At 35.1% G+C, this 20,975-nt stretch overlaps 1 protein-coding gene across 1 annotated transcript; it reads left to right on the top strand.

The window, feature by feature from the left end:
- The first annotated feature begins 8,247 nt into the window (after window positions 1-8,247).
- Window positions 8,248-19,348, top strand: LOC127557647 (vomeronasal type-2 receptor 26-like). The gene is made up of 4 exons (XM_051990958.1): window positions 8,248-8,499; window positions 12,004-12,231; window positions 15,870-15,993; window positions 18,444-19,348. The coding sequence occupies exons 1-4, from the start codon at window positions 8,248-8,250 to the stop codon at window positions 19,346-19,348; spliced, it is 1,509 nt and encodes a 502-aa protein (XP_051846918.1).
- Window positions 19,349-20,975: the final 1,627 nt, after the last annotated feature.

Here is a 20,975-nt window from a genome sequence, read left to right as displayed (position 1 = left end):
TTCTGGTGGGGAACATGTCTGTGTTTGTGGGACAACATGAAGTACCTAGAAAAAAGAGTTTAGGAAAGGTGCTCTAAATCACTATTGATCAGAGAAATGCAAATTAAGACAACTCAGGTACTACTACATGCCTCTCAGATTGGCTAAAATGACAGGAAAAGAAAATGACTAATGTTGGAGGGGACGTGGGAAAACTGGGACTCTGATACATTGTTGGTAGAACTGTGACTGGATCCAACCATTCTGGAGAGCAATTTGGAACTAGGCTCAAAAAGTTATCAAACTACATGCCCTTTGACCCAGCAGTATTTCTACTGGGCTTGTCTAACAAAGAGTTCTTAAAGGAAGGAATGGGATGGACATATGCAAAAGTGTTTGTGGCAGCCATTTTTGTAGTGGCAAGAAACTGGAAACTAAGTGGGTGCCCATCAGTTGGAGAATGGCTGAATAAGTTATGGTATATGAATGTTATGGAATATTATTGTTCTATAGGAAACTATCAGCAGGATGATTTTAGAGAGGTCTGGAGAGACTTACATGAACTGATGCTGAGTAAAATGAGCAGAACCAGGAGATCATTATACACTTCAACAACAAGACTATACAACAATCAATTCTGATAGACATGGCTCTCTTCTACAATGAGATGATTCAAACCAGTTCCAATTGTTCAGTGAAGAAGAGAGTCATCTACACCTAAAGAGAGAACTGTGGGAACTGAGTACAAACCAGAACATAGCATTCTCACTCTCTCTATTGTTATTTGCTTGCATTTTGTTTTTCTTCTCAGGTTTTTTTTTTTCCTTTCTAGATCCAATGTTTCTTGTGCAGCAAGATAACTGTAGAAATATGCATACATACATTGGATTTAACATGTATTTCAGCATTTTAAACATGTATTGAACTACCTGCCATCTAGGGAAGGGAGTGGGCGAGGAGGGGATAATTTGGAAAGAAGGTTTTGCAAGGGTCAATGTTGAGAAATTACCCATGCATATGTCTTGTAAATGAAAAACTTTAATAGAATTTAAAAATAAATAAATAAATGCATATGTGTTCAAAATTACAACTTCACAGATTCCAGATTAGAGCATAATATAAGAGTCAATGAAATTAACAATTATTTCTGGAAAAGAAATCAGAAATAAATTATTACAGAGTTAGTTTTGGACAACTAAAAAGAAAGAGATGATTCCAGAGGACTCATAATGAAATATGTAGCCCCTCTCCTAACAGAGTGCTTATGTTCAAAGAGTTTAAATTCAGACATATTTTGTTTAGAAGTAATCACTGGAAGAATTGTTTATCCTTCACTACACATATTTATTCTAAGAATTTATTTTTCTGTTTCAGTTGATTTGAAAAATGAAATTTAAATTAAAAAGGAAGTACAAATTACTCAGAGCCAGAACAACCATATCCAGAAGAGTTCCTACAAAGCTGAACTTACTTCCTTTCTTGAAAAGATTACAAAATAAGTATGTATTGAATAATCAATCAAGTGCTAAATGGTTACTATGGGTCAGGCATTATAATAAGCACTGGAAATACCAAAATATAGTGGAAAAAAGTCACTATCTTTAAGGATATCATCCTATAATCAGATACTATAATTATGCTGAATGTTGCACATTTTAAAAATTTTAATAAAAGAACCAGGAAGTCATTCATAGTAGCATAAATATGGTCTTAATCAATTATGAAAACTTACTCTGATTCACACAACATTATATAGTTCCAAAGAATTCAAGATGAAAAACACTATTCACTTCCAGAGAGAGAAGCAAGTTGAAGGGTTCTCACTTCTAAGTCACAGATATTTTTAAAATGTGTTTTCTCTTTTCTTCTTTTTTTAATCTGACAAGCATGAAAAGATGTTTTGCATTATTGCTCACATATAACAAGTATTGAATTAATTGTCTTCTAAATAAGTCACTAGAAAAAGGGACAGAATTTGGAACTAAATTTTTAAGTTGGCAATAAACAATAAAGAATAACAAAGTAAATTACCAGTGCATATAATTTCTAAATAAAAAGCTATTAAAAAAAAAGAATAACAAAGTATTAGGAAAATGATAAAATACTATTATTGTATAAAAGGTATTGATGTGTATGCAAGAAAAAGCTGTAAGGAGATGAAATTGAAATTGGTTGAGTGACTAGGCTCAAAAAAAGAAATCATTAATAATTTAAATTAACATGAGAAAAGATTTCCAATGGATTTGTTTTGCCCTTGTTACCCTAGATAAGTTTTATATATTGTGAATAAAGGGGAAGAAGATATAGTGGACATCCTTGCCAAATTTGTAGAGGCACTTGAGCAAATAACATCTTGAAAGATGAAAATATTCATGACAATCTAAAAAGAATCCAAAAAGATACTTGTAAGCTCATATGCAAGTTCAAAACTGTAATTTCACAAATGTTACATTGGAGCAGGATATAGTAAAGTGAAATTTGTTCAAATCTTTGGCAGAAATTCTGCAATTAATAATAAAAGAATTAGTTCTGGACATCTAGAAAAGCAAGAGATTACTTTAAACAACTTGTGATGGAGCATATCACACACATTCCTGACAAAGAGATGATAATGAACAAAGTAGTAAAAGTGAAACATATTATATTTGAAAATTGAATGATCTGTTTTTCTTTAATATACAAACTTGTTACAAAGGTTTTGTTTTTCTCTCTTTTTAATTGAATAGTAACAGCCTTCAGACTTCTGAATGAAAGATTTAGGTATTCCAATAGGCTATGGTTGAAAATGGGTCATCAGGGAGATATGGCAGGAAAAGGTTCATGTTATTCTGGGCCATAGTTTTTTTTTTTTTTTTTTAAGATATAATTGAGGAATTTGATGATAAACCCATGGTGACATAGCCCCAGTAAGAAAAAAAAATTGCGTTTATTTTTAATACCACAGTTGAGATTGGACAAAAATATGTTAGAGTAAAAGGCTATATAGAATACTGAAGCTTCCTGAATCTGGGCCAAATAATGATGCAAATACATCAACAAGACATTAGCTATAAGAAAAGGTTGTCTCTATACTCTTCAAAAGCAGGAAAATGAAAATGTTGCCAACTAGAATTTTCCACCAATAACTCTCATTGTCAATCTATCCAAAACAATGGAACAACAATTTAGTTCTCTCAAGGCGGGAGTTAAACTCTATTTTCCTCAAAAATTTTCTTCAGAAAGTTCTCATCAAAATCACAGTTATTTCTGGCTACAAGAAGTACACAATTCCTCTTTGAAACTATACTAAGACATGACTCCAGAGTCTGTATGTTAATAGACTTTAGTAGAAGAGAATGCCTAACTCAATATGGCGGGTAAAGACATGAAACAACTCAGCGTGAAACAAGTTCAAAGCATCCTCACTGATTAAAAAGAAAAGTATTTCTTATTAAAACTTTGTTCACACAAGAACGAAAACTACTTGTGGAGGGACTATTTGGATTTTAGTTTTTAGATCCCCAGAACCCTGCATATACAATTTAGGATTAGAGACTAGACTTAGAATTTCCTTGGTATAAAGTCCTCCCCATGACAAGACTCTGTCTGCCTTTGTAATAGTAAATTGTTAATGAATTTTCAATTTAACTCTTTCACAAGAACTGAGAGGTTAAGTATTGAGTGTGGAAAACAAAGATGGAAAATGGGTTCTTCTGTAATAGAATTTGTTAGAAACCATGCTCACATCACCACTTAGGAGTCTTTGTCAGGCAATAAGTGCAGGAAAAATTTCTATGTGCTTATGGAAAAATTTGTAAAATGATACTTGGAATAAGACTCATGTCCAAGAATGTTATTTAGAGAATAACCCCACAGTCTACAAGGCTTCCTGAATTGTGTGTATGGGGGACAGGAGACTGAGATTATCTTAATCCTGGTCATCCAGTCTTGTCACTTCTCATAGACTCTACTCTGATGCAGAATTATGCAATTTCCTACACAGAATCTCATATGGTATGAAATTCCCTTGTCTATGGAAAGGTCATTGGGGCTCAACTCACTTAATGAGAAAAACAAGTTTTTTTGTTTTTTTCATTCAGATACAGGAACACAGGTGGAGAGCTGCAAGCAGCAAGAGTCCCTCATGGACTAAGCTCCATCTCTCAGAAGTGGGGGGAAAATAAAAACACAGAATACTATCTACATATAATAACATGGATTCTTCATGATCTTTTAGGCAGAGCAAATTCTTATACATTCATCCTGGAGTATCCAGTAAGAACTCTGCCTTAGTTATGGGCCACAGTTCATATTATGGTCTGTATCCACAAATATGAGAATCAGAGCAAAACTTGAGCAGATGTTCAAGAAAGAAACCATTAACTTGCAGAAGAGTTTTCTCTTTCCAAGAAACCTAAAGCTACTACAGTGGTTGTTGTCCTGCTTCTTCCACAGCACATCACAAACTTGGCTAAAAGACTGATGGACCTTGGTGGAGGTGGAGAGCAGTCTCCTTAAATGTTCTCCCTGCTTTTCTTCTTCCTGCTTTTGCAGCTGCTATTCTCTGTGGGCAGGGAGCAAGGGACTCCATGCTGCCTAAAAAGGACTTTCAGCCCAACATACTACAGAGATGGAGATCTTGTTATAGGAGGATTTTTTCCTTTACTTATTCACAAAGTAAACACATTTAAATATTGGAAAATGTTTTGGTTTCACTCTCAATACAATATTAAAGACTATCAGTAAGTACTTTTTCTGTTTTATTTTTTTATCAAAGTTTTTTTTTTCTCTTTATCACTTCCAAACTCCCATTAAAAAAAAGAAAAAAAAAACTTGTAATAATTAAGAATAATCAAGCAAAACATATTCTCATACTGGCTAAATAAAATTAATGTCTTTTTTTGTTTAGAGTTTTAAAATGCTTTAATCTGTATTCACACATAATCAGTTCCTTCTCTGGGTGTGGACAAGATTTTTTATCCTAAATCCTTCAGAGTAGTTATGGATCACTGTACTGCTGAGAATAGCAAAAAACATTTACAACTCATCATCCTAGAACACTGCTATTACTTTATGTAAAGTACATTTCACTTTGCTTGAGTTCATGAAAGACTTTCCAGCTTTTTTGAGAGCATCCTGCTCATCATTTTCCATAGAATAACAATATTCTATCATAATTACTTGCCACAATTTATTCTACCATTTTCCAATTAGTGAGCATCCCCTCAAATTCCACATATGTTTTTGCCCTAAGAACAGAACTGCTATACTTATTTTTATACATATAAGTCCCTTTTCTTTTTACAAATCTTTTTTGGGTACATGGCTAGTAGTGGTATTGTTAGGTTATGCAATGCATGAATTTAAAGCCCTTTCAGCACAAATCATATCTTTTGATCATTTATCAATTGGGAATGGCTCTAATATTTTGTAAATTTGACTCAATTGCTTCTGTTTGAGAAATGAGATCTTATCAGAGAAACTTGCTTTTAAAATTCTTTTTACAATAGTTGTTGCTAACTGTATTTCCCCCCCTTATTCTATTCTCTCTCTTTTCACCCTGTCCATCCTACAAAGTGTTTTGCTAGTGACCACTCCCTCCTTCAATATGCCCTCTCTTTCATCACCTCCCCACTTCCTGTATCACACTCCCCTCCTACTTTGCCACAGGTAAGATAATATATTATTCCGTCTTTGAGACAATTTTGATAAGAATAAGGTTTACTCACTCACCCTTTCCTTCCCCTCTTTCCCTATAAAAAGCTTTATCTTGCTTTTTTATGGCAGATAATTAACAACATTTCACTTCTCTCTTTCCCTTTCTCCTAGTGCATTCTTCTCACCCCTTAATTTCTTTTTTTTTAGATATTATCACTTTATATTCAACTCACACCTGTGCACTCTATGTATATAATAATCATATATCACTTCTCCTGAGTCCCGTATTTGAAAATCAAACTTTATATTCAGTTCCAGGGTTTTGTTTTGTTTTGTTTTGTTTTTTTCACCATAAATGCCTGAAAATCCTCTATTTTTTTGAATTTCGACCTTTCCCCTGAAGGGTTATATTAGTTTTGTTGGGTAGATGATTCTTGGTTGTAATCCTACCTCTATTGCTCTCCAGAATATTATATCCCAAGTCCTCTGGTCCTTTAAAGTAAAGCTACTAAATTTTGTGTTATACTGACTCTTGCTCTACTGTACTTGAATTGTTTCTTTCTGGGTGCTCGCAATATTTTCTCCTTGTGCTAAGCATTCCAGAATTTGGCTGTAATATTCCTGGGAGTTTTTATTTTGGAATCTCTTTCAGGAGGTGATCAATGGATTCTTTCAATTTCTATTTTTATTCAGAGTCTCCTTTTGTGTCTGTGGTTATATCACTTTAATTTTTTTATTAGCAGGTAGACAATCAATGAATTGTCTAGATACTGCCTCTCAGGGATTTTCATTTGCAAAACTTTTTTTTTTCTCAATATTGAAATGCTGCATTAAATATTCTGCTAACTATTTAAGTTTGTTATGTCCTATGAAGAGTATATCATAATTGAATCTGTTCAGTCTTTGGTAGATTTACCCTCAAATAATTTTCTTCATTTTATACTTATTTGGTTCTATAATATCAAGACAGTTTTCCTTGATAATTTCTTGAAAAATTATGTCCACGTTCTTTTTTTTTTTTTTTTTGATCATGACTTTCAGGTAGACTTTTCTCAATTATCAAAATTTTTTGTCATGCCCCATCTCTCACTGAAAAGAAAGAAAAGAAAACTCTTTGTAACAATTAAGCAAAAAAGATTCTTATTATGGACAAATAAAACAAAATGAGTCTTCTCTTACACATCAGTCCATCACTTTCTATGATGATGTGAATATATATTTCAGAATCAAACATTTGCAATCATTGTAGATCATTGTATACCTCAGGTTTCTGACATCTTTTGGAGTTATTTGTTTTTATAATATTGCTGTTAAACTATAAATTGTTTTCCTTATTATTCTATCTTCATACTACTTCAGTTCTTACAAGTCTAATGATTTTATGAAATCATAATGATTCATTTTCAACAACATAATAGCATTCAATTACACTGGTATGAGATAATTTTTTCAGTCTTTCCTTAATCAATGGCCAACTCCTTCCTGTCCAAATCTTTATCACTACAAAAAGATATGCTATATGTATCACACTACATATAGATCCATTTCCTTTTTTTTTTGACTCTTTCAAGTATTTCCTAGATATCTAACATTCAGTCACTTCTTGGCCATAGATAAAAGTTGCTTTTCAAGATATCTAAATCAATTAATAACTCCATTGATAGTGCAATAATGTTAGTGTTATCTTACTTCCTCTTTACGCATTTCTCTTTTTCTGATTAATTTTGTCAATCTGAGGGATATGGGGTCAAGATTCAGAATTGGCTTTTTTTTCATTGTTATGATTATTTGTCATTTGGAGCATCTTTTTATAGGTCTAAAGGTAGCTTGGAATTCTTACTTTGATAAATAAGTATTTTTTAAATATTTTGATAATTCATCAATTAGAAAATGGCACATGTTTTTACAACTATGAATCAATTCCTTATATATCTTACAAATAATATCTGTGAAAAGATAAGAGTAATAAAAATGTTTTTCGATTTAACTGTTTCCTTTCTAATATTGTTGCATTGGGCTTTTGCAGGGGCATAAAAGTGTTTTTTTAAGTAATAAAAAATTTCTAACTAATCTTTTTACTATATCCCTTCATTGGTCATAAATTCGTCCCCTGATCACAATCTTTAATAGTAATTTCTCCCATATGCATCTAATTTTTAATCATGTTATTTTTGTACCTAAGTTATGTATGTATCTGAGGATTATATTGAGATATGTTTTCAGGAGAGGAAACTATAAACTGATGTCCTATTTTCTCAACAATATTTATTTTATTTTTTTATTTTTTTATAAATGAACTACTTTGCTCCACTTTTTGAGTCTCTGGTATGGCCCCTAATGCCCTCAGGCCAGATACTGGTAAGATGACAAAATCCCTTGTGTCTGGTATATTACTAATAATAGCATAAAATATTCAGAGTATAAGTGTCATTATAAAATAGAATTTTAAAAGTAGCTGTGGCCAGACATTGTGGACTTCCAATTGTACCTTCAAATGGCTAAGGAAATTCTTCTAATGAAAGTTTTAGTTTCATTTCAGGATTAGGTAGAACCAGAAATATTCCTTATCCCTGACAATCTCTCTCCTACTACAGATGGCTGCCCAAAAACTATTATCAGGTTCTAGCCTTCATGTTTGCTGTAAAAGAGATCAATAGGAACCCTAGTCTATTACCCAACATTACTCTGGGATTCCACATCTACAATGCCTATCACAGTGATGAGAGGACCTTGGAGAGTTCCCTCATGTGGCTATCAGGCCAGGGACAGACCATTCCAAATTATAGCTGTGAGAAGGCGAAGTCGGTGGTGGTCATTGGAGGAGCCACTTCTCATTTAACTGTCTCCATGGGAAGCCTACTGGAGCTCTATAAGTTCCCACAGGTAGGAAAGCATAGGCTCAATTTAGCCTATACTAATTGGAGGTTATTAAATAAAATTAAATTAAAAAAAAACTAATTGGAGGGCAGAATAGGGTCTTTAAGGGTCTGCAACTAGAAACATAAATTTCAAAAAGTTTGGGGAGAATTGTAATGCTTGATTTATCTTTCAAATGATCCTCACAGAAGAAAAAGGAAACACAGAGATCTGATATCAGAGTAAATCCTTTCATCTTGTCTTGTAGTAAGCAGCATATTTTGACCTACAGAGTTTTTGAAATTATACAATTGACTCTTGCAGATATTTGTTAAACATCTGTTTACAAACCTCTGTGTTTCACTAACACTAACATGTGTTTCAGCTAATGTAGGTATATGAAGGAGATGAGATGCCCTCTGGGTGGAGGTCTCAATGATCGGAAAGGCTTTATCAGTCAGAGATAAAAATGCATGCATTCTAAGTAGAGTGGGATGGAGAATAATTTCAGATTTAAAATGGTGGAGTGGGTTACTATAATAAACTCATTATACTAAAAAAGGCTCATATTTGCTTTTTATTCAGATCAGCTATGGTCTCTTTGATCCACTCTTAAGTGACTCAGTTCAGTTTCCTTCTGTTTATCAGATGGCCCCCGCAGACACCTCTCTTGTACGTGGTATGGTCCGATTAATGCTGCATTTCAAATGGACCTGGGTGGGTCTTGTTGCCTCAGATGATTCAAGAGGTGAGAAATTCCTCAGGAACCTTCAAGAAGAAATGGTCAGAAATGATGTCTGTGTGGCCTTTATAGAAAAAATCATCACTAGTCAATCACTGGATATTGACATATATCAAAGTTTTGTCAGAAGAATATTATATTCTACTACCAAAGTGATTGCCATTTCTGGAGATACAAATTCACTTCTGAGCCTGATGTTTACCAAAAATCCTTATGTCCTTATAAGAAGAGTGTGGATCACTACCAGTCACTGGGATATTGCCAAAAAACCTGGTTATATCTATTTTGATAATTTCCATGGGGCTCTGATATTTTCAGACCAGACAAGTAAGATTCCTGGATTCAAACATTTTTTGAAAACCATTCACCCTGCCAAATATCCAGAGGATCTCTTCCTTAAAAACTTCTGGAACTCGGCTTTTGGGTGTACATATAAACATGGAGAGGCAGGTGAAGGGATCTGTTCACCAAATGCTTCTTTAGACACACTGAGTTTGAGCTATTTAGACATCACAATGTCTGATCAAAGTTATACTGTCTACAAAGCTATGTATGCTGTGGCCTGGGCCCTTCATGAAATGCTCTTTGTGAAATCAGAAATGGAATCCAATATAGATGGAGATAAAAGAGTTGTTCACCCCTGGAAGGTAAGATCACCTTCCCCCTAAGTACTTATGTCCAAATTTTTGATTGTGGGAACTGCCTTATTCAGAAAAGAAATAAGGGGTTAGTACCTCAGCTCACCTCTTTTTGCAATGAATAAACCCTGTACAAGCAGATTGATGGCATTAGACTTCATTTCTCATTATTTCAGAGTTATGTTCATTTCAGACCCCTGTGATATATTGGGTGTAGGAGTGAGAATTCAGATGAACTTGTTCCTGAGGGTCTTTGATGAGGATATTAGGGAAGGGTAGGAGCATGGATACTATACCCCACTAGAAGCTAAAGAAATCAGCATCAGCCATCTCTTCTTATCCTGGCAGCTCAGTTACTCTCCCACAGCATAGCACAATGCAGATGGTATTTGTTCTGATGTCATAGAAATCGGGATCAAATCATTCCTCTGAAACTTATCCCCTCACTGCTATTGAACAAGTTACCTAATTTTCCTGGGCTTCATCTGTTAATAAAGTTGAATGAAACAGCCTCTGAGGTCCCTTCTAGCTCTAGATCTAACTTTTATTCTTTTTTTTTGCAAGACAATCCAAATTAAGTGACTTTTCTAGGTTTAGATACTTACATCAGTAAGTATCAAGTTTTGTGAGGCCAGATTTAATTTAAGTCTTCAAGACTCTAGGGGCAATACTCTATCTACTTTGCTACCTGGCTGTTCCTTTCAATGTCAATCTTAACATGGGATGTTAAATCTCAAAAGAAGAATCTATATATTGGCTTTTCTAAAATATAAGCTCTTTCAGAACAAGGATTGCTCTTAGTTTGTATTTAGTCTCCAGCTGTAGCATGATGCCTAAACTATTTGGGGAGCACTTAATAAGCACATGTTGAATAAAAAAGTATCTTAACTATTCTTTTAGATTCTCATTTCTTCTATGTCCAATTCACCATTTCCAGAGCAACCATTCAATTAATAGACATGTATAAAAGTTCCGATAAGATAAAAGTAAAATAATATACAATGGAAATATGAAAATATAGATAAAATAAAAATCTCTCTCAAGAACTTAAAAATGGAGCAGCTAGGTGGTGCAGTAGATAGAGCACCAGTCCTGAAGTCAGGACAGCCTAAGTTCAAATCTGGACTCAGACACTTAATATTTCCTAGATGTATGACCCAGGGCAAGTCACTCAACCCCAATTGCCTTAGCTAAAAAAAAAAAAAAAAAAAAAAAAAAAAAAAAAAAAAACCTTAAAAATGAGAGAGGCAACATAAATATATGCATATTTGATATAGATATAGTGATATAAATTTATACTTATTGTGAACATAGACACAAAGTGAATATAAAATGTTTACATGTTAACATTACATATTATGTATATACATTATATTTAATATATATTTTATAAATTATATAGTTTCATCATATTTATGTACATATACAAAATAAGTATGAAATATATAATGCAAGACTAAAAATACCAAAAAATCCAACATCCATGAGTCAAAGAAGATTAAGATCAACAAGATAATCTTCCCTTAGAACATCTGAACATGTCACTCTCCAGACCCAATATGATGATATACTCTTTGTCAGGAGCCATAAATGGCACCCTAAAAGTCTAAAAGAAAATTAAAAGTCCTCAGAAATTAAAATTCCTGCACTCTCTGATTCCTGCCTTCCAAGCTAATTTCGTACTATATCTTTTAACATAATTTATGTTTCAGCAAAACTATCCTACTGGATTTAGGATTTATATCACCCAACTATACACCCAAGTGCACAGGCACTTAAGATTAAGACATATTGCTACCTCACATCTGGTTCCTAGAATTTCTAGCTTCTTTAGAGTCTGAAGTTCTTTGCTGCCACTTTAAAACTACTTCCTGATTTCTCTTATCAAATGAAATAATATTGGTTTTTAGAAAGTATTTAGCACAGTGCATTGTATGCTAAATTGCAAAATAGATGTGGAGTCTTGAGAACTTGAATTAAAATCCAGTTTATTAGCAATCCATGCCAATTCTGTGACAATTGAAAAATCTTAGGAATGTACAATCTATCCTCATTCCAAGACCTTGAAGAAAATGTAAACAGCAAAGGAACTAGAAAACATCCCTGAGAGAATCTAGTGGTGAACTTCCAACTAATTTTCTTCACTTTCAGCTCCATCCCTTTCTGAAGAACCTTCAGTTTAATGATAGTACTGGGAATCTGGTGGCCTTGGATAAAAAGAGGAACTCTGTGGCAAATTATGATATTCTCAACTATGTGACCTTTGGTAATGATACCGAAGTCCTTGTGAAAGTGGGAGAGTTTATTCCTCAGGCTCCACTTGGCCAAGATTTCATCATCCAAGAGAAGGCAGTAGTGTGGTCCGCAGAGCAGAGAAAGGTGACCTATGATCAAAATGTTGTTTTTATGAAAAATATAAACATAAGAATATAGGCCATCAAAATAGTCACCAGCATTTTCAAACTTGGGGTAAATGCAATAAAAACTACTTGGAGGAAACAACATGCAAATTAAATTTTTATGTTCAATTCAGTTGAGCAAAGGTAAAGACAAAAAGCCCAGAACATATGCAAATTTGGGTGAAAAGCCAAAGAAACAGTGAGATTTATAGCTGAGAGAAGCGGGAGAATCTCTGATCCATGACATCCAAAGGAGAAGGAACTGGCTGTTAGATCTAATGATTCGTGGTCATTTGTTGCTAAACCCAGTAAAATTGCTCTGCTGTTACAATGGCCTGATTGACATCTGGGTTCTCAATACTTTGAACACTGAAACAAAATCCTGGATTATCTAATATCTAGCTTTAAACCCCATTCACAGAAATAATGTTTTCCCATATTAACGCCATGCCATGTCACACAATTATAAATATATCAACTTTATCTGGTATATGGATCCCTTGCCTTCTACAAGCAATAACTCAATTAAAATACAAAAGACACAATAAACAAAGGAAATTTAACCAATCTATAATAACATGGAATAGACCAAAATACTTAATCAAGTCAGCATAAACAGCTTAATCAAATACACAGTTTATGTTGAATGTATACAATTCAGAAAATGTAATTTAGCTGAAAATCAGATTACCTACAGGGATTGGGAGATGCTGATCTTTTTTGTTATAAGGCACAATTCCTTTTTCTCTTATTCATTTATTATTGTATTTATTAAAATAGAATTTGTTAAGTACTGGGTTGGATGTTTGGGGAGATACAAGAATAAACATCAACATTCTTCACATATGGTTCCTTTTCCTTCGCTTTAGACATAAAGTCATGAGTTCAGAATATAACTGCTCTGAACTCAAGGTTAGGAAAATTGAAAAATTCATGCTTCATTTTGGTTCTCTGCTTAACTTTATTTTGCCCCATTGGCCTTTTCATGGTTGAGGCAAAATTCAGATTCCAGAAACATTTGGATAATCAAACAGCCTATGTATTTATACTCTCTTTTAATACACAGGGACTGCGGGAATTTGGAGGAACAGTTTATGTTTTCTCAAATTTCCCTGAGTCTAGGGCTTCGATTCTAAAAAGTGAAGAGCTGATGATCCTCTTAACTTTTCCTTTCTCTGGCACAACTTAGTCTTGACTGTGTTCCTAAGAAGGATGCTCGAATGTCAAGCTTGCTCTGTTTCTCAAGTTTCTCTACTTTCAGACCCTCTGAATCATTATTTCTGAAAAAAGTTGTTGCCTTTTATATAAATTTCTTTGGTTATTACCAAGTCTCTCAAATGACGGCTTTCAATAATTGTAGAAAAAAGATATGTACTATTTATACTAGTTTATAGATATAGTATATAGTCTCAAAACTCAAATAGTTTTTTGAGTTGTTTTCTAATGCATTGTACTAAAGAATCTTAGAAAAAAATTTCTGTTGGTAATAAATTCTAATTATTAAATTTTCCTTCCCCCAGAAGATTTTAAAATTCTCCTGCTGTGGAAAAAAAAGCTCCAAGTGCCATTGTTGTTATTGTTGTTCAGTCATTCATTCTTATCCAATTGTTTGTGACCTCATGGAATATAGCACATCAGACCCTTCAATCCTCCCCTATCATTTGAAGTTAGACTAATTCTATGATCATTTTTCATGTTATTACCTATACATCTCAGCTTTTGCAATCTTCTTTTCCTTTTTTCTTTAATCTTTTGCAAGTCTTTTCCAAGGAGTACAATCTTTTCACTATGTGGCCAAAGTATTTGTGCTTCAGCTTCATTATTTGACCTTCCAAATGAATAGTCTTAATTAATTTTTAAGTATTGGCCAATTTGATCTTTTTGCTGTCCCAGTGACTCTCAGAAATCTATTCTAGCACCACAATTCAAAAATGTAAATTCTGCAATATTCAGCTTTCTTTATAGTCCAATTCTTACAACCATATGTTGGTACTGGATAAATTACATCTTTACCTATACATTCTTTTGCTGACAAATTAATGTCTGTTTTTTAGTGCCTTGTCTAGATTTTCCTTAGATTCCTTTCCAAGAAGCAAGCAGCTTTTAATTTCATGGTTGTGGTCACCATCTGCAGTAATCTTTGAGCCAAAAAATATAAAATATCACATTGCTTTCATTTTTTCTCTCCCTATTTGCAAGGAATTAATGAGACCAGTGGTCAAGATTTTAGCTTTGTTGTTGTCGTCATTGTTGCTGTTAAGCTTCAAGGCAAGTTTTTCAATTTAATCAAGAAGCTTTAGTTTTTCTTCTCTTTCTACCATCAGAAAAGTATTATCTCCATATCTGAGACTGTTGATGATATGTTGATATTTTTCTGGAAAACTTAAGTCCAGCTTTTATTTCATCCAGCCTGGAATTTCTCATGATACACTCTGCATTTAACTTAGATAAAGAGATAATATACAGCCTTGTAATATTCCTTTTCAAATAGATAAGGAGATAATATACAGCCCTGTCAAACTCCTTTTCAGATATGAAACCAATTAGTTCAGTTACATGTTCAGTTCTGTAATTTCCTGGTCCACATGTTTCTCAAGAAGCAAATAAGATGATCTGGTATTCCCATCTTTTTTAAGTATTTGCAAGATTTGTTGTGAGTTACAGGGCCAATATGTTTTCAATAAAGCTGAGTTTTTTCTTTCCTAGAACTTCCTTTCATTCTCCACAATCAAGTGAACGTGGGCAATTTGCTCTTTAATATCTCTACCTCTTTAAAAACAAAACAACATGGCATGCTTTTCTTGTAATTCTGGGTACACTTATTATTGAAGCATAGCTTAAAAATTGTAAATATAATCTTATTGGCATGTAAAACGAGTGCAGTTTCTCAGTGATTTAAACATTCCCTGGGATTGTCCTTCTTTAAAATGGGCATGTAAACTGATCTTTCTAATCCAATGGCCACTGTTGGCTTTCCAAATTAGCTGGCATACTGAGGGCAGCATTTTAATAGCACCATCTTCTAGATTTTTAATAAATTCAACTGGAATTCCATTACTTCCACTAGCTTTCTCATTAGCAATGCTTTCTAAAGCATACTTCATTTCATTCTCCAGCATAGCCACCATTTTGAAAATAACCATAACGCTGTAGTTATTGGTAATGCTAAAGAGTTTTCTTGAATAGCTCCTTTGGTCATCTTCCCAACTCTTCAGATCATGTTTTGTTTCTATTAAATCATTAACATTTTGTCTTTTATCATGCCCATTTTTTGACAAAACATTCCCTTGATGTTCCTAATTTTAAGGAAGAGAAATTTTATTCTGTTCTATTGTTTTCTTCTATTTCTTTGCATTGCTTATTTAAGAAAACCACCGCTACCTAATAGCATCTTCACTTCTCCAACTGGGAAGAAATGAAATTCCTTACCCTTTTATAAGGAAACTAATCTAAGCTTTGAAGGAATTTCTGGTGTACTCATGTGAAAATAGCATTGATAGGCTTTGCAGATTAATCAGATTGTGTATATATTGCTACAAAAAAACCAGGCATGGGCTAACAAACTACTAATTCTTAAATGATGATGTCTCAAAAGTCTTTGATTACTTCCCTGTGTAGCCTCCTCAGTCCAGATGCAGCATAATTTGTGGTCCTGGATTACAAATGAAAGCCCAGGAGGGAAAGCCTGGATGCTGTTTTGATTGTGTCCCCTGCCCAGAGGGGCACATTTCCAACCAGACAGGTAAGTCTGTGAGAATGTTTTTGATTTCCCTCAAGAAACACAGACCCAGGATAACCAAAAAAAAAAAAAAAAGCTGAATGAGTTTCCCAGATGGCAATCAGACAATGAAAACATGTTACTAATGGAACATGGCATCGAGAGACTAAGAAAAAACTAGAAGAAAGGTCAAATAGACTGAAGGCCCAGGGTGAGCAATATCAGGGAGAGTTTGTGGGTTTGAGGTGTACAAAACTGGGAGGTTTTTTATCAGTTTCTCTATGGCTCAATTGCTCATTCTCTATGGCTCTTCCATTGACTTAGGGCTTTAGAGTTTTAATTAAATCTTTCTCATCAAGACAGCAACGACTAAATGCAAGTATTTTGTACTAGTTTTAGCAAGTTTTAGCCAGAAACTGACTATTTATGGTAACACAACTATTCAAGACAACTAAGACTCCAGCCAAGATACTAGAATACAATCCATTGTATTTTTGCAATTCATCTCCTGTCTCTACTGATGTGTACCTATATGTTGCACAATGGGTGCCAAGAAAGCACCACTTTATCCAAACTGACCACTTTTTTCTTTAACTCAGAAAATCCCTTGGATTCTGCTTGACAGTGACCTGTTTTAAGCCCTGTCTCACTCAACACAAAATTATGATTCAGGGGGAAATGAAAATGTATTTTGCAGATGGTTTAAACTGGCAAATTTGTATAAATAGGAAGAAATTTGGCAGGGAAAATAATATATAACGATGAAATAGTCTACCTAGAGTAATACCTATTGGAACAAGATCTCTGTGAAGGAAATTCTTACAATAGTCTTTGATCAGGAAAGCAAAGTGTTTGGAAGGATGTTGTCTCCTCAGCAAGAGGTCAGTGAAATTGGTAGGAAGGGTATCTATTCCACTTTTCTCAAAGGGATTGCAGGACATTTTTCTCTTTGCCAGATACAAAAGGAATAGAGCAGGGACCCGCCTATTACACATCAGGAAGAAAGTTTATATCTTAGAACTAAAACACACTCCTGGGCCTCTTCATTATTGTTTTAGTAAAAAGATCTCATTAGAATGTGGCCTCTCCTTGAAGGGAATTATGGTTGCATGTTTATGAGTTAAAGGGCCTTGAGAATCTTTACATTTGACAATTAGAAGGCCCTTAATAGCCAAAAGGTCTACTGTGGAGCACATCCTAAAATTGGACACAAAGATGCCCAGGAAGGAGATCCCATTCTTCTTAACTGAGCCAAGGCATTTCTAGACCACTCTCATTATTTAAGAATCCTCCCTTATGTGGAACCTCAATTGTCTCATTTTAATTCCCAGGCTGCTTTGGGCTTTATCCTCTAGAACCAGAGAAAATCTAGTCCCTCCTCCATCTATAAGTGCTTCATCATAGCTTCAGAAGCTTTTCTTCTCCAGACAAACTATGCCCAGATCATTTGATTCGTATTCCTAGAGCATTTTCAGCAAAGAAACTTAAGAATCATATTGGTAAAGCTCACAAAGCATTATCTCAGCAAATACTTGCATGTAGACAGATCATGGAGAAGCTGACCATCAATAGGAAAGAAAAAAAAATACACCAAGATCTTCAAAATTGTAGGAGAGGCATCTCTACTCACATTCCAAGAGGTCTAGAAAAATCAATATATCCAGAAAAATGGAATCATTTTCCTCTGAAAAGAAACTACAAAGAACAGAGAGCCTTAAAAAGGTTATAGTCCAAGTCCAGAAAATGGACAGAGCAATAAATTGATTTCATTATGCTGTGACATACAGCTGTCACATTTATTTTTATTACTAAGAATACTTATTGCTAAGAATAACACTTCAAAATTAAACAAGTACTCTTTCAATATTATTCATATAAGAATTAGCATTCATGTAGCAGCTATTTGGTAGATGGAGCAGGGATCTGTATGGGTCCTGCATTCAGGAAGCCTCATCTTCCTGAGTTCAATTAGTCGCCAAAAATTTATATGTTGTAGGATTCTGAGCAAGTGACAACCCATTTACCTCAACTTTCTCATTGGAAAAAAAATGGACTGGAGGAGAAAATACCAAATACCAATATCCTTGCCAAGAAAATCTCAGAGTCACAAAGAATTAGACATAACTCAAAATTACTAAAATCTATACAGTACTGTAAGTATGCAAAATTCTTTCCATTTATTACAGGATTTGATCCTTATGACAGCTCTGTAAGATAAACACAAGTCTTTTCCCCTTTTTACAAATGATGAAATTGAAGTAGAAAAAAGGTCATTGATTAAGCCAGCATCACAAAGTCACAGAACTATCTGAAGCTATCAGGTTTTCCAAGTCCAAATGTTCTATCCACTACCACTAGATTCTGATCCCCATGGAATCAGATGGGGCAATTTATTATTTTTACAATGATTATTGGCCCACTGAAAGGGAACTTTTGCTGAGGCTGAAATATTGAGACTTGTTTGTTTTCTTTAGATGCAGATCAATGTGTAAAATGCCCTGAAGATCAATATCCCAATCAGGGGAGGAATCAGTGCCTCCCCAAAGTGGTAACCTTCCTGGCATATGAAGAGCCCTTGGGGATGGCTTTGGCTTCTATAGCTGCTTGCTTGTCTCTCCTCACAGCTCAAGTTCTCTGGGTCTTTGTGAGGCACAAAAATACCCCCATTGTCAGAGCCAATAACCGAGATCTCAGCTACATCCTCCTCATCTCCCTTTTCTTCTGCTTCCTCTGTTCTTTGCTCTTCATTGGCCGCCCAACTGCAGCCCATTGCCTTCTCCGACAAACAACCTTTGGAGTCATGTTCACAATGGCTGTCTCCACTATTTTGGCCAAAACGATCATTGTGGCTCTGGCCTTCAAAGCCACAAGACCAGGAAGGAGGAGCAGAAAATGGATGGGAAGCAGAGCTCCCATTGCTGTTATTCTCCTTTGCACTTTGATACAAGGCATGCTCTGTGGAGTCTGGCTGCTGCTCTCTCCCCCATTCCCAGAGGCAGACACACATTCTGACCGTGAGCACATTATCTTGGGGTGCAATGAGGGCTCCCTCATTGCCTTCTATTTTGTCCTGAGCTACATGGGAGTCTTGGCCCTGGCAAGTTTTGTCGTGGCCTTTTTTGTCAGAAATCTGCCTGACACATTCAACGAAGCTAAGTTCATCACTTTCAGCATGCTGGTGTTCTGCAGTGTCTGGGTCTCCTTCCTCCCCACGTACCAGAGCACCAAGGGGAAGATGATGGCAGCTGCGGAGATCTTTTCCATCTTAAGTTCCAGTACTGGATTACTAGGCTGCATCTTCATCCCCAAATGCTATGTGATCCTTCTGCAGCCCCACAAGAACACCAAGAAAACTTTAAAGAATAAATTCAGTTCCTAAATCAATAATCATTCTGAAATGTCCTACATGACTCTCTCTAATAGCCTGAAGATTGCAAACAATTAACACAAATTAGTCTTGCTTCTAAATATCCCAATGAAACCTATATGAAAGCTACATTCACTAAACAAGAACTTCTTAGCTGTCCCACACTGTTCCAAACTGTTATTTTGCTATACAAAAAGAATTGGACTCTGAAATATTCTACAATTAGCTTGTGAAGGAAATCAAAAAATGCAGGTGGGCAAAAATATAGGGATTGGGAATTCAATGTAATGGTTCTTAGTCATCTCCCAGAGTTCTTTTGCTGGGTGTAGCTGGTTCAGTTCATTATTGCTCCATTGGAACTGTTTTGGTTCATCTCAATTGCTGAAGATGGCCAGGTCCATCAGAATTGATCATCATATAGTATTGTTGTTGAAGTATATAATGATCTCCTGGTCCTGCTCATTTCACTCAGCACTAGTTCATGTAAGTCTATCCAGGTCTTTCTGAAGTCATCCTGTTGGTCATTTCTTACCGAACAATAATATTCCATAACATTCAGATACCACAATTTTTTCAGCCATTCTCCAATTGATGGGCATCTACTCAGTTTCTGGTTACCACAAACAGGGCCATGTGGCAATTCTTTGTATCAGACCTACTGAATAGGCTGAATCAGATATTATATTGATATCTCCTGGATAATAAGTGAGAGCTAGAATGATTGCATATAATTCATTCTGCTGAGTGGACTGAAAAGGAGTTCTGACTACTCTATAGTTAAGTCGCAAGAGTATACAGCACAAATATTATGTTTGGATGCATCTGTAAAGATAGTTGGTCCTTTAAGAGGAACTTTAGAAACCTTTTTTTCAAGAATCCATTGCCAATTATGTAATAGTCCGGTTATCTTTCATGGAGACCCGTGTGTAAAATTTGGAGTTGTGGCTAATAAAATTTGCCACTCTGGGATGGTTTCACAGCATACATTAATTTGTACATTAGTATAAAATGTGTACATCTTGTCAGGTCTTATCCCAGATAATTGTACTGCTCACTTGATGGCCTTTAATAAAATTCTAGCCACAATTAGTGGGTAAGGAAGAAGGCTTTGTTCTGGTTGTGCTGGGAGGTTCACCCACTCTATCACACTGTCTCCTTGATAAAGGTCTGCTGTGGGTGCAGTCCTTTGTAGCAAAACTGATATATCCAGGACTTCCAGCCAAGATGGCGAAGAGGAGGCACACAGCTGTGTAAGCTCCACGTTTTCTCTCAGAATCCATTTCATTACAAGCCTCTGAATTAATGCTTGACTGAAAAAAACCCCATCAATAGTTACCAAGAGACAACATCCTTGAAATTCACCAGGAAAGGTCTGTTTTTGCTTGAGGGTGGGGATGGTTTTAGATCTGGCACAGGCTGAGGGCAGGCAGCAGCAGTGAGAGCCTGGCAGGCAGCTCACAGCCGAGCAGACCAGAGGGGAGTGGGGTTGATCTCAGCCGTCTCTTCAGAGAGAGTTTTGCTACAGAATTGGATACTTTGCCCTGACAACAAGCCAGCAGACAAGCAGAGAAGCTAAAAACACCAGGGGTGAAGAATACAACTCAGAACAGCTGGACTTTCTCAGGACCTGGCCACCCCT

This window comes from Antechinus flavipes, chromosome 3, assembly GCF_016432865.1.
Source record: "Antechinus flavipes isolate AdamAnt ecotype Samford, QLD, Australia chromosome 3, AdamAnt_v2, whole genome shotgun sequence".
NCBI classification, from domain to species: Eukaryota; Metazoa; Chordata; class Mammalia; order Dasyuromorphia; family Dasyuridae; genus Antechinus; species Antechinus flavipes.
Note: the sequence above shows the minus strand (reverse complement) of the source record. Positions and strands in the feature narration are given on the sequence as shown.